Source organism: Arvicola amphibius, chromosome 12 (genome assembly GCF_903992535.2).
Source record: "Arvicola amphibius chromosome 12, mArvAmp1.2, whole genome shotgun sequence".
Lineage (NCBI taxonomy): Eukaryota > Metazoa > Chordata > Mammalia > Rodentia > Cricetidae > Arvicola > Arvicola amphibius.
The window spans coordinates 59,224,331-59,239,610 of NC_052058.2; the positions used below are offsets into that span (position 1 = coordinate 59,224,331).

A 15,280-nucleotide genomic window follows, 5' to 3' on the forward strand; every position below is an offset into this window, starting at 1 on the left:
AGCTCGCACGGTCTTCCATAAGCAAGGCCAAGGTCAAAACTCCTTGTTCACAAATAAAATCCAAGGCCTTGACTGCGCTGGAACTCTTCCATGTGTACTTTTCCCCCTCCCCCCGGGATGTTATTCCTTTTATCATCTAGTGTGCTGGCCAGAGGTTTGGCTCTGAATTTAGGCCCCCAACACGGAGAGTTTGCCAACCCTGGCGATGCCTGCTTTTCATATGGAGGACTCCACAGGGTGGGCTTCCATGAGGGGCATGGGTGAGGCTGGTCCAGTCTCTTGACTGCTGATCTTGTGGTTGCTTTCAAAGTTTCTACATTTACTAAAAACAGTTTGAGTGTTACTTGTAGTAGTAAATAAAAAGGGGGGGGGGAGTTGTCTCCAGCCAAACAAATGAGAACATACCCTTTCCACTCTCAAGGCCCCTTGTAGTCTTGTAATTATGGGGCTGCTTCTCCTTGTTTTCTCACGTCAGGATCTGTTGCTCAGGCATCAAGAGGCTTACGAGGCTATTGTGCTGAATGATGAGAGGTCCTCTTTACAACCTCAAATGTGGATACAAAATGAGTATCTTCCATTTTATCTTTTTTCTACATAAGGATGCTAGAGCTAGTCCAGTTTCCTTTGCGTTCTATTCAAATTTTATTTATGTTTTCCTTTCTCCCTTAGTTCCCTTTGTTGTCTTTCCTTCTTATTTTAAGATCACCTCTTTGTGCTTATACCCCCCCCCCATATGTTCCAACCTTTTCTGCTGTTTTTGTTTATTATCGGAAGCAGGATCTCCTTCGCCCCAAACTGACCTTGAGCCTGTGACTCTCTTGCCTCAGCCTCCTGAGTGATGGAATGATGAAGATGTATCACCATGCCTGTGTTTTCTCTGTTTCAACAGGGTCTTTTCCTGTGTCTGTCCACCTTGATTTCAGGCATCACCTTCACTTCCTTAGTGAAAAACAACATAGGAAATAATTTCCTAAATTCCCATTTTATGACGATTACCATCTATTTGTGGCTAATGTGTTTCCTTCCCTATGCAAAGGACAAACTGTCCTGAACTTCTCTGAAGTACTGTCAGTGTTCAGTGCTGAGGACAGTGCCACAGACTCCTCCCAAGGAGTGACAAGGGACATGTGTACCTGCAAGCTTGTTGGGATGCAAATGACAGTAGTGTCATAAGGATAGTACTGAATCTATCTTTCTTATTTTTGTGTCATGCCTTTACAGTGTGTATGTGTTTGTGTGTGTGTGCATGTGTGTATGTGTATTTATGCATGTGTGTATGTATGTTTGTGTATATGTATGTTTATATATGTATGTGTGTGCATGTATGTATGTGTGTATATTTATGTTTGTATATGTATGTGTGTATCTTTGTGTGTATGCATATGTATATATATGTGTGCATGCATGTGTGTATGTGTATATGTGTGTATGTGTATATGTATGTATGTGTGTATATGTATGCATGTGTATATATAAGTATGTATGTGTATATGTATGTGCGTGCATGCATGTGTATGTGTGTATATGTGATATGTGCATGTATGTGTATATGTATGTATGTGTATATGTGTGTATGTCTGTCTGTGTATATGTATGTTTATATATGTATGTATGTGTGTATGCATGCGTGTATATGTATGTTTGTATCTTTGTGTGTGTATATGCATGTGTATATGTATGTGTGCATGCATGTGTGCATATGTAAGTATGTGTATGTATGTGTGTATGTGTATATGTGTGTATGTCTGTCTGTGTATATGTATGTTTATATATGTATGTATGTGTGTATGCATGCATGCATGTATATGTATGTTTGTATCTTTGTGTGTGTATATGCATGTGTATATGTATGTGTGCATGCATGTGTGCATATGTATGTGTATGTATGTGTGTATGTGAATATGTGTGTGCATGTGTGTTGCTAGGAATTGAACCCAGGGTGACCTACATGCTCTACCACTCTTGTTTTCACTGTTCTTAGTAACTCACGGTTTCCGAGGAGCTCCATTGACTATATCCACCAGACTAAACACTGTTTAGTAAACAGTGTTCCAGCCGTAACATTGAGTGTGTCTGGAAACCATGGCGCATGCCTGAGTGATGAATCCCATGGTGCCAGCAACAGCAGGCACTTTACTGCCCATCATCTTACAGCACCGAGATCCGGTCCTGCCTCCTACATCAGTGGTTCTCACCCTCCCTCGTGCTGCAACCCCTTGATATGGTTCCTCATGCTGTTCTGACCCCCAAACACAAATTATTTTCCTTGCTACTTTATAACTCTAATTTTGCTATGGTTATGAATTGTAAGGTAAATGTTTTTGAAGACAGAAGTTTGTCAAAGAAGTCATGACCTACAGGTTGAGAACCACTGTGCTAGACAGCTCATTGGATTCTCTAGGACTTTTTTTTATCCCCTCATTTTCTATGAGTCTGTTGGTTCCCCACCCCATCCCAGGCCTGATTTCCCTGCCAGAGCTGTTTTGTGTGGGGATTGATAACCCAAATTACACACTCTTGTCCCTAACTTTGAATGTGCTTAGATCTTTTGGGTATAGAAGTTCAGAACTTGAGCAGGCAGGCCTAGCGTCTCACCTTCTGTGTTAGGAATGCACAGAGCCTCGGGGACACGGCAGTGCTGACTGGGTCTCTGAAGATCTGTTTCTTCATGCCCCGCTTTCACCCTGCTCTTTCTGAACTACCTCTGCAGCTCAGTCTCACTCTGTAGCCAAGTGTCCCAGAGCTGCTCCGCCTCCTGAGACACGCGCACATACCTGCCTCCCCTCGGTCCCGTCCACCGCTCCCCTATCCCCCCCTTCCCTCTTCTACTGTCCTCACTCACCTTGACTTTTCTTTAATGGAGGAAAAGATCAAATATGACCTTCCTGGACTTTCCCTGTTTCCTGTTGAAGAACCCAAATGAGCCTTTACTATCCATCCCTCTCTTTCTCTCACCCTCGCTGAGGCTCACAAACTTAGGCAGCCCAACTCAAGGCCAGTCCCTTCCCCAGCTCTCCATCCCCCCAACTTTCTCGTTCTTTATATCTGTCTAGCACTACAACCCCTTTTCTCTGCTTGCCTACAGGGAAAGCAAGAAAGCATGCTCCCCTCCTAGGGCTGGAGAGATGGCTCAGTGGTTAAGAGCACTGGCTGCTCTTCCAGAGGTCCTGAGTTCAATTCACAGCAACCACATGGTGGCTCACAACCATCTGTAATGAGACCTCGTGCCCTCCTCTGGCGTGCGGGCATAAATGGAGGCAGAACATAATAAATAAATCTTTAAAAAAAAAACATGCTCCTCTCCATCCCCTCAACTCCATGCCCTATGCTGGTTTGAACTCCTTTGGGAAGATCTCTCTTCAGCCTTTTTGTTCATTTCTACTCTTGGTTCTTTTCATCTCAGTGAGCCATCCTCATCCCCCGTCGTGCTAAAATGGGCAGAGCTAAAGTCAATCTAAGATTCTGCTTTCTTTGACATCTGTGACCCTATGGCCTGTATTTCTGATTTGGTTTTAGCCCTTTATGGCCACCTTTTAAACACTGGTGCTCCCACGGATTCCACCCCAGCCACTGCTGTTAACTGTTGCCCATGTGTAAAGTGTGGACTTTCGGGTCTGTATTTTCAGCCTTAGCTCCTCCCCTTTTCTCCATAAGATCACCCTGTATGTGTCTTCTACAAGTACCTCAAATTCAACGTGGACTTGAATGAATTCACCAACACCCTGCTTTCTAAAATTTGGTCCCCTTTCTCTGTTCTTTTTGAATTTTACAATGGTTTGCTCTGAAAGACGGTGGAGGCAAGCATCGCGAAACCTTTCTAAAACATCATAAACAAATCCCTATATGTTCTAGTAGCCATGATAAACTATAAAACAAAACAGATGAGTTAATTGGAAATAGACTTTATGTAGCCTAATTCATGTAGTGTCGTTTCTTTATAAGTATTTAAATGTTAACCAGGTATTTTTCAATTCTTTTTGGGATTTAGAGTGCATTTTGCTATCACGTGCCTCAATTCAAACTAAGCACCAGAACTGGAATCTTGTCTGTGGCTAATGATTATTGGCTGCTCAACAACAACCTCACAGATTTCTCTTAATCCAACCACAAATCCGCAAGTCCCGTTCGTTTTGCTCCGTAGATATTTCTCCAGCAGACTAAGTTCTTTTCCTTTTCACATCCTGACTTTAATTTTCACACTAGTTATTTCTCATTTGTATCATTGCAATGGCTTATAAAACCACTTTAAGTAGTCCTTGTGGGACAGGCCTTTCAACAGACTGTTTAGGACCGGGGCAGGAAGCTTACAATTTCAAGGGCTAGATTGTCTGCAGAGTGAGTTCAAGGCTAGCTTGGCAGTTTAGTGAGACTTGTTTCAAAATAAAAACTAAGAACAAGGCTAAGACTATGGGTTATTAGTGTAGTTCTTTCTTAGCTTGTAAAAGGCCTTTAGAAAATGAATAAATAAACGAATAAACCAGATGTGCTCTCTTTGTTCAAGGGAGCATGCTAGATCCACTGGAATGAAGAATGGAGTGGAACATCACTTATGTCTCTAGAAAAGAAGAAACAGCTTATATGTAATAACATTTATTGCACACATTGAAGTCAACTTCTTTGAATTTGGTATCCAAGAGGTAGCAATAAGGCTATCAATATTAGGTTGTTGATAAATATCTCACACAAAGTGTTTGAGACAGTTAAAAATGTTTCTCGTTGCTACATCATAGTCTCAAATTTATTTTTAAGTACCTTTGATACAATTGATGAATACAATAGACATTTACATAATTATTTTAAAAATTCATGTGAATGAACAGAGATCAGAGAACAAATTAAATGACAGGCTTTAGTTCTTGCCTTGTATCAGTCGTCTGGAAGCAAGTGCCTTTACCCACTGGCCATCTGGCCAGTCGAAGAATTTAGGACCAAGTATACTTATATCAGACATATATATATATATATATATATATATATATATATATATATATATATATATGTATATGTAAAATTTATTTCTTGTATTTCTAGAAAAGTGAGATAGTAAAATCTAGCATCCCACTTCAGCTTCAGCCCACTGTAGTGTGAAAGCGGCGGGGCTGCGTCCCGCCACCCGCCGCTGGCTAGCTTTACACCCGAAATAATTACACGGAAACTGTATTCTTTTAAAACACTGCCTGGCCCATAGTTTCAGCCTCTTATTGGCTAATTCTCATATCTTGCTTTAACCCATATTTAGTTATCTGGGTAGCACCACGAGGTGTGGCTTACCAGGAGAGATCTTAACCTGCGTCCATCTCGGAGAGGAGCAGCATGGAGACTCCTATGGCGACTGCCTGAAGCGTCTCTCCAACTCTACTTCCTTGTTCCCACAATTCTGTTCTGTCTACTCCGCCTACCTAATTTTCTGTTCTCTTAAAGGGCCAAGGCAGTTTTCTTTATTAATTAACCAATGAAAGAAACATAGACAGATAACTCTCCTCCATCAGCCCACCACTTTTTCCAGTCTTCAGTTTTTCTTTTTAAAAGAATTTCAGAGAGAGAGAGAGAGAGAGAGAGAGAGAGAGAGAGAGAGAGAATATGCACATGAGAGCCCTGTCATACATTAATTTTTTTTTTTTTTTGGTCTTCTACGAATACAAATGACACTGTGTCATTGTACTAGGGCCTAAAATTCATCAAAGTATTTCGATTTATTCAGTATCTTTGGATACAGATAAACTCTCCCAGGTCTACAACAACAAATTACTACTTTACCTATTTACACAGCAGGCTGTCTGCAACCGCTGGGCCATGAATTTCCTTCCATGAATGCTTTTTTCTTTAAAGAATTTTTTTTTTAAGTTTAAAATGAACATGGTACAGTGATTCCATTGTGTCCTTAGGGGTCTTATAATTCGGCAGGAAAAGCAGCTCCAGAAATGTGTACTTTGATAAAATCACATAGTAAGAGATGCTTACCCACACAAAGGAGTTTGAGGAGGGTGTGATAGACTTGCTCAGAGAAGGTGCTGAAGTAAGAACTGGAAGGTGGTTCGGAAATGAGGTCACCTGGTTTGTCAGATTTTTAAATCTGTTTTCCTGAAACCTCGCCATGTTCTTTTGCTCTAAGGAAGACAGAGTTTTAATTTTATGTGGTGTATGGGTACGTTCCCTAGCCTTCAAACTGCAGTATGAAGAAGGATCCCCTGGGTAATATAGTAAAATATAGGTCCCTGGACTCCATGTGCATGTGTTCTGATTTACTCAGAGAATTTCTAGTCTAGGACTTGGTGCGTTTTAGAAAGCACTTGAATGACTCCCTTGTATCTGGTAGGAATTGTTCTTGGAGGGACATTGTCATCTTCTTTCTGTTAGAGAGTATAAGAAGAAGGTGTTCAAAAACAACCTTGGTCTGGGCCCGGGAGGGATGCTCTTTGTAAACTCAGCAAGGCCTTGAGGAAGGAGAATGGACAGTGGGGATGCTGAAAAGGAATCGTGGATGGTCTGGGCTGTAAACATGGAGAGAATTTTGAAAAAGCAGCAGGGAGAGCTTTGGTGTATTTCATGATTTTCCTATGGCCTTTCTTAAACTTCAACAGAAAATTTGATAGAAATATAGAATCGTATTATTAGAGCATTTTCATCTACCTTCAGGAACCAGTAGTCATTCAACCAGAAAGTAAGAAATATTTATAATGTCTAGGACAGTGAATGTTTTTAAAACAGGATAAATTTTAAACTTTAGGAAAATGTAGAATCCCTTATAGGACCGCGCTTCTGGTTCTGAGATAATAAAACAGAGAATATGGGAAACTATTCCATGTGTGGAATACGTTAACTTTATAACTACTGTGAGGAAAAATGAATTTTTTCCTTAAATGCCACTTTTAAGTTCTGTCAAACATGTCACCCAGTTGTTAATATTTTAGAATTTGAAAACCATCGAGTGATGTTTCTAAGATGGTACATATTTTACTCTATGGTAAATAACAACCAGAAGGGGGTGGATAAATCAAGACCATTCAAAGGCCCCACACTAAAATGTTCATGATTTCAGCTTTCTTCCTTGGTCAGATCTAATTGGGTTGCTGGAGTTTCTGTTTTTTTTTTTTTTTTTTTCCATTTGCTGATGAGTGTCTGCTGCAAGTTTTAATGAGTTTAAACCAGGCAGACAAATAGGCCATTAGCCTGGAAAGAGAGATGGAGTGGTAGACATGGGAAGTCTATCCAATCAATCAGCAAAATATGTTTTAATTGTAGCAGCACTGCCATAAATAGGCCGGTACAGCCAGTCAGGCTGCTTCATTCTTGTCTGCTTCAGTCTCCTGTGTTCTGCCATCCGTATGATCCCAAGATTTTTGTTTTGGTCACCAGTGGGCAAGACCTCCCAGTGGCCATCTAAGCTTTGGAAGATACACTTTCTTCAGTAGCTCAGGGGAGGCTGAGTGGGGGAGGGCGGCGGGCAAGGCTGTTCTTAGTGCAATTTATATCGTTTAGTTCGCCTGAGACTTGTGCTCTCCATTTGCTTACTCTCAATGGTTCTGCTGATGTCTGCTTCCTTGCAGGTGATTCGCAAGGGCTGGCTGACTGTCAGCAACATCGGCATCATGAAAGGAGGCTCGAAGGGCTACTGGTTCGTCCTCACTGCAGAAAGTCTATGCTGGTACAAAGACGATGAGGTAAGCCACAGAGAGCGACAGTTCCCTTAAACGTTTCTAACGTGAAATTGACTGAGGCCATTGTGATGCACAGCTCCGGACACTGGTACCTCTTTTGCAGTGAGATCTGTCTATAAATGTTGTTTTAAAGAAGCCCTGCTTTTCTTTCTTTTTCAAATTATGGATCTTTAGTTTTACAATGTTCCCATTGAACTTCCTTTCCTGATTATTTCTTTCATATAGTCCTATTTTGCTGGCCTGGAGAAGTAAATTTATGGACCAAGAAGTGGAAACTTTCTTCCTTAGGTTAATATAAAGACATTGGTGTGGCCAAAGCACCATTCATTGAATAACGTGTTGAAAAGACATAAGGCCATAGAGGTGAAAAGAATGAGATGCCGCCGTGGGTAAGGCAGTGTGGGGCTGCTGTGGCCTCCACCTCCAGGGAACGGCGTGGGCAGCGGCGAGACTGCTGGGCTTCATGCTAGTACCAGACCGTTCTACAGGTTTTCTTCGTTGAGAATTGGATATCTATAGAAAACCATAAACGGCAAGAATTGTGGTGTTCTGGCTCATGTTCGATGTTCTTTCCGTTTCTCTGTGTCTTTCTGTGTAACAGTGTGTTGCAGAGTTTTGGATAATAGCTTGATTCCCACGAAAGATTCTGTGATATGGAAACTCAAATTCTACAGAAATGTCAGAACGAATTTGTTGTTCAATGCCTTGTTTTCAAATTCTCATGTCACCACCTCCAGTAAAAAGTGATACTGGTCATTTTGGGCATTTGAATAAGAATGACCCCTATAGGCTCATCTATTTGAATGCTTAGTCAACCAGGGAGTTACACTATTTGAAAGGATTAGAAAAACTGAGAGGTGTGGCCTTGCTGGAGGAAGTGTGTCACTGGGGATGAGCTTTGAGGTTTCAGAAGCCTATGCCAGGCACAGCCTCAGATTTGCTCTCTCAGCTACTGCTTCAGTGTCTACTTGCATACCGCCATGCTCTCTTTCATGACAATAATGGGCTAAACCTCTGAAACTTTGTGCGAACCCCCCGATTAAATGCTTTCTTTGTAAGAGTTGCTTTAGCCACAGTGTTCCTTTACCACAATAGATCACTGACTAAGAGAGGTATTTTGAGAATCTGAGGATGAGCAATGCTGTTTCTCCCGTGCCTGGTGATCTGTGCCTGTCATTCTGTGGGACGCTCTAGTTTAAAGACCATGGCATAAGCTCCAAGATTCTCCCCTGTATGCAAAAGAGTAAATAATTATCTTCTTTGTGACTTAGTTACACTGTAGACACACTTCCCCTTGAATATTTGGATATTCATTTTCATACTTTTACATTCATTATCAGTCTTGGGACCTTTCCCAGTAACACAAGGGGAAGCAGAAGTTTTCCCTTAGGAGTTGTAATAATGGCAGCCAGTGTTTGCTGCATGTTATTTGACTGACCCATGTTAGAACTTGGGGGAAGGTATTCTTATTATGGCTATTTGGAGATGGGAACACTAAAACTAGCAAATGCCACCTCCGTCACTAATGTAGGTCACTGTTTTGGAAAGTTATTTCAACATGGTTTGGTTTCTCTTATAAATGTCTATCAGGATAACCAGCTTCCAAAGGTCACACAGAGAGCTGGCAGCAAGGTAGAAATTAGAACCCAGGTTACTAGAACCTGGAAGTTCCAAAGTTCATGGTTGTCCGAGTCCCTCTTGCCTTACAAAGGATTCACTGGGATAATTTCCAGGAGACTCAGAGTTGACCGTTTTCTGGGTGTGGCTACCATGCATCCCTGAGAGAGCTAGGGAGTCTTTGCTCTTGCGGTGTAGCTGTAGGTCTGGCTCTCTGGCCTCCTGTGTCACTCCTGGAAGGGTGGTGAGGCATCTGATGCTCTGGGTTAGGAAGGAAGAAACTCTGAGAGCCCAGGGAGTTGCATTATTGGACTCGCCATCTTCTCCTTTAAAGATGCAAGACTGCTTGATTTCCACACATAGGAAATAAACATGTTTATTTCAGTATTGCCTATGTCCAGTGGCCAGTTTACTAAAGATGCATGTACAGGGATTGAGGTAGGGAAGAATGTGAATGATCCTTCAAATAAAGGGTTCATTTTCTCCTTTTAGAGCCTACCAAGAAAAGAGAGAAGGACAGACAAGGTTGCTGCTATATATAACCAACAACCAAGCAGTAATGTCAAGTACTCAGGGCACTAGAGAGAATGAAACAGGGGAAGGGTAGAGAAGATGACAGGGACCAGCCTTTAGGATAAGAAAACCATCACAGTGGAGTAGAGACAGGAGTGCTGAGCTGTGCAGAAGAATTAGTCGAACAGTAATCCAGCAGAGGGCATGATAAATGCAAAAGTCTCAGAGCTGGAAAATGCCAGAGAGCTTGTGGCCAGAATGTAGGTATAGTGAGGGACAAAGATGCCAGGGGCTGGGGGCTTGATAAGTCACCACCCAATTATTTGGATTTTATTCCAAGGATGACTGAACACCTCTACAGCATTCTGAGAGGGTATGATACAATTAGGTTTGTGGTTTAGGATCTCTGTGGGGCTGTGTGATAGTCATGGAATTCTCAAAAGGTAGAGGTGGGTGGCAAGAATAGAAGGAGACCAACTAGGAAGCCATAGCAGGCCAAGGCTAGAGATGACGACTTAGATGGGTAGTGGCTGCAGGCAGGGGGCACTGCTAGTTCAAATGGAGAGGACTGCACAAAGCCCTCAGTCAGTGGCTACTGTTCCTCATTCAGAACTCTGCCTGGAAACATGACGGCAACTTTTCATATTAGGAATGCCTGACTCAAGGACGATGACCATCTCCAAGTTGTTAGTATTGGTGGCACAGAGCCCTCTCCGGCATCCTTCATTCTCACCCCACTGCTCCTTGGCAGCCACCACTGCCCTTCTTTACCCTGCTCCATTGGCTTCCCTGGTAGAGCTGCCTGCCTCTGCGGGTCATTTCTGAATGCGCAGTCTGAGAAAAGAGAGGAGACAGCACTGGTCCTCGCTCTTTTGAGAGAGAGTGAACAAGTGGTGAAGTCTATTGGGAGCTGAAGTAGGAAGGAAGGTAAGAGGACTAGGTTCAGGCAGGAAGTATGAGGAGTGTGGGGCTGAGCAACACACCGTGGGTATCTTGAGTCTTCATGACACTCATCTGTGAGAGTCACTGTCGGAAACAATGCTTAGACTCCACAGGGCCTGCTGCCATGGCTCAACAACAGGCTGAATAAAGGTGGTTTCATTGACAACCTCTTCAAATTCTCCCAAATCTGGAATATGCCTGTGTAAAAATGAGCTCTAGTTGTCCTGTAACTTGTGGAGCTAATTTGTGGAGTGGAGCACTTAGGCTGTCCCTACGCGTCTGTCAGCACTAACATCCTGCGGAAGCCTGATTCAGAAAAGAATCCTTTTGTTTTGATCAAAGAAACGTGGCAAGGGAAAGATCCTTGAATTAGTTGTAGGTTTGTTGATTGTTCAATGATAATTTATATTTAAATTTTCACAGAGGGTCTCTGTATTATGTGTTTTCATCACCATCTTGCTTACTTTTGTAATTAGGCAGGTGTTATCACCTAAATTACTGCTTAATGAATAGATTATGTCCTGTGAATATATACGGTTTTATTTAACTTTTGGCAGGCTTTTAATAAAGATAAATGACTTAAGAACTATACCCATGATTAAGGAACAGGTTCAAGGCTGTTTTTCAGGATGATACTAATGGAGCACATGGTTGTGTAGCCCTGGTAATGTGAGTGGGCATGGGCTGAGGTTTGCTTTGGCTACCTGTACTGGGTCACATCACTGCTTGTCTCTGAGTCTCAGTCTTTTAACTGAGCAGAGGGACCATTGCTGATCCAACCACCTCAGAGGGATTTCACAGGGCCTTCCTAAGTCAGACGTGAGCAAGTGTCTTTCATAAGTCATGTGTGAGCAAGTGTCCTTCATAAGTCATGTGTGAGCAAGGGTTCTTCATAAGTCATATGTGAGCAAGGGTCCTTCATAAGTCATATGTGAGCAAGGATTCTTCATACGTCATGTGAACAAGCATCCTTCATAAGTCATATGTGAGCAAGGGTTCTTCATAAGTCATATGTGAGCAAGGGTTCTTCATAAGTCATATGTGAGCAAGGGTTCTTCATAAGTCATATGTGAGCAAGGGTTCTTCATAAGTCATATGTGAGCAAGGGTTCTTCATAAGTCATATGTGAGCAAGGGTTCTTCATAAGTCATATGTGAGCAAGGGTTCTTCATAAGTCATATGTGAGCAAGCATCCTTCACAAGTCATGTGAACAAGAGTCCTTCCTGTCATACTCATATATTTATTCAAGCTACTAAAAGTATCTCCACAGTCTCCCTGAGTATGGAATGCCATTCTTTGACCAGCATGCCATCTACTTCCCAATTTATTTTGATTATTTCATGTCATGACATCAGTGTACGAGATCTGGGTTTTCTTAATGAATGGCAAGGCTCAGGTAACAAAAGGGAGCGCACATCCTGTTTATTCAGTGAAACTCTCCATACCATCTCCCCTCTAGCCTGTGGGTTCTCCTGTGTCTTAACCAGGAATTCGAAATGATGTTATCAGACTGGGTCCTTTCCAAACTGGCATAACAAGACCATGAAAATCAAAGTGATGGTTTTAAGTTATAGTTAGCATGATATTAGAAGTTTTGTTCTTGGCAACTTTCCTGTTTTTTTTCCCCAACTCAGAAAAGATACACACTCCGTGTTCTTAAGTTTCACTGGATGCCTGAACCCCACCCCAAGAATCCATTGAGAACTTTTAAGCCTGTGCTCTACCAGTACGATACAGTAATGGTGCACACATAGTATGCACATGCCCCTGATAGAAAGGTTCCTGCCTGTGTTCCAGGCAACAGGCCACTACATTATCTTCATGGGCTTATTCCAATGTAGTGAGACAGTTGGCAAGGTTTATCCACTTAGCTATATCTTACTCTCTGACACTACTCCCAGACTAGATCTCTGTGTCCTGTGGAAGGACATCATCCATCTTTCAGAGTTGGACAGTTTCTAAGTCATTCCTAGAGGATTTCCTCAGGTCTTGAACTTCTAGGTCATGGAGCAGAACCCCAGACCTGAAATTTCCCATGTGAATGGCCATGCACACATTTTTATGGTCTGTCTTCCCTGTGGTCCCACTGCCAGTGTATGCATGGCATACAGAATTAGTGGCAGCTACTTATTAGGGTGAGGTCAGAGCTCAGACATGAAGATTTGTGATCTGAGATGATTAGCATATAGTTCTTTGATTTCTATTAAAATAATAACATAAGGTTGGTTATACTACTTATCTTTGCAGAGTACTTCCAGGAGAAAGACAGCAATTTTAGTGATGTCATGTGTGCTCCTCTCTGCAGCAGTATTTACCAGTGGACACCCCTTTTGGTGTGCCTTTGGTAGCTTTCCTCTTTTGGTCCATCCCTCAGACAGCACACTAGCTTCTGTCTTTCTTCTTATCTTCTTATTTTTACCTTTAGTGGTACCAATCTAGAATATCCCATATGAAATTCTTTATATGTATTATGAGCATATATACTCTATACTATGTACCTATATAACACTAGTCCAGCCAAAATGGTCAGAATGTTTGACAAAACCAAATGCCAAGTGGTTTTCAGAGAAGACTCTCCCATGTTGGTAGTGGTAATGGTAACTAGCCCTTCATCCTGTGTTAGTAGTGGTAATGATAACTAGCCCTCCATCACATTAGTAGTGGTAATGGTAACTAGCCCTCCATCACACGTTAGTAGTGGTAATGGTAACTAGAACTTCAGTCTTCATTACACCTGCCACACATCAGGCCTGCTCCTCTCTCTGGAGTTTTCTGGTGTTCATTACCGTCATTGTGGGTACCATTGTGGGGAACTTGCAGTGTCCCAGACATTGAGTTAAGTGAGTGTTTTATCTCCTTCTCCAAATGAGAGAGAGAGAGAGAGAGAGAGAGAGAGAGAGAGAGAGAGAGAGAGAGAGAGAGGAGAGAGAGAACAGGAGACTTAGCTAGCTGTGCCATGCGTGTGTCACACCCTTCTGCACCTGAACTTTTCCCAACAGGTATTTTTGGAAAACTGGTTATCTGTGAGGCATGGTTCTGGTCACTCAGGATAAAATAGTTAACAAAGAGTCCATGATGCCTGTTCTTTTGAGGGACAATCTGAATAAAGAAAACATATAAACAAACCACAAAGCTTACCCAATGCTGATTAGAGTCTAGGAAAAGTCAAGCCAGTGATGTGTTTGACATAAACAGTGTCTGAGGTGAAACGATTACAGGATGTAGGGGCTTTAAGTTGAGTGATTTTTAAGTTGAGTGATTATAGAAGGTCATGTTAGTGTCCTGGGGCGTAGTTGAACCAGAGTGACCAATATGAAATGAAGAGTAACTTGAGAAATAAAGCGCTTCAGCTGCCACGGTAAGAGGAGCTTTTGGAATGTGTGAACCGGAGGTCACATGATCAGACAGCTTAATATATATGTTATATATAATGTGGGGAGAGAGAGAGAGAGAGAGAGAGAGAGAGAGAGAGAGAGAGAGAGAGAGAGAGAGCGCACTTTGGTTATCTTGTGAAGAATTAATTGGAAGAGAACAAAACTGGACTGGGGGTTAGAAGTTGTTACCATGATTACATGAGAGGCCATGGTATCCTAGGCTGGCCTGGGATGATGGAAATTGGTAGGCATGATCTGAAACGTGTTTTAGAAGATGACAGGGCAACTAGACACACAAAGACTGTAAGCACTGTGCACCCAGGAGCTGCTGTGTTGTTCTCTTTATGCTGTTGATGCTTCCAGCAATGAAAAGAACAGATAGAATTCTAATTAATGAAGGTCTGAGACAGTGAGTGGATGACCAGCTACAGTGGGATTTCATCATGGGACAGTATTACCAAGGGCCAAAGGAAATTATTAAATTATAGATTTTTTTGTCAATTTTCATAATTGGTTAGTGGATTTCAGTCTCCTGACTATAAACATGGCTTCCTGGACTTGAGATCATATGAGTAAAAACTGAATGTCTCATTACTCATTTTCACATATAAATTCTTGGGGGAATTTCATGAAGATAAGAGAATGAAACAAAAACTCATTTCCAAAAAATGTCAGTTCTGATAACTTCATACTAATACTCTAATGGCAAACTTTCTTTGAAAATGTTTCTAGGGTACATTTTGAGAGAAAGGGATAATTTGATTCAAGGAAAAAAATTCATTTTTCTTAATATCAACAAGAAAGGGCTAAATCTATGTGCATCTGAATGTGTAAGTCTTCCCAGAGTTAAACTAATCAAAAAGGATCAACTGCCCATTCATACTGTGAAGCTGGTTGCCAGAATCACTCTCCATCTGTGTTTTGGCATGAAGACTGAAATGGTAATGAAAAGTAGAGCCGGGGCACATAGCGTTTGCAGCAGAAATGTACTACCCCTGCACGACCGAAGGAAATCCAAGTCTGCATTGAGACAGGACATTCTTTGGACTCTTAAGAAATTGCAGGCTTCATTTTTGTGGGCAGAAATGTTTGGATAGCTAGATGAGGAGATTATACAATTCCCTTATAGGGATATTTACTCCGCATTGCTTTTGTTGTGTAGCTCTAACAGAAGA

The 15,280-nt window shown here is 41.9% G+C and overlaps 1 protein-coding gene across 2 annotated transcripts in view; it reads left to right on the forward strand.

Moving 5' to 3' along the window:
* Positions 1–15,280, forward strand: part of Dnm3 (dynamin 3) — a 466,696-nt gene that overhangs the window by 229,127 nt on the left and 222,289 nt on the right. For both annotated transcript variants that reach the window (XM_038349305.2, XM_038349304.2), the window contains exon 14: positions 7,548–7,661. In XM_038349305.2, the coding sequence (XP_038205233.1) occupies positions 7,548–7,661 (114 nt within the window). The remainder of the gene's footprint in view (positions 1–7,547; positions 7,662–15,280) is intronic.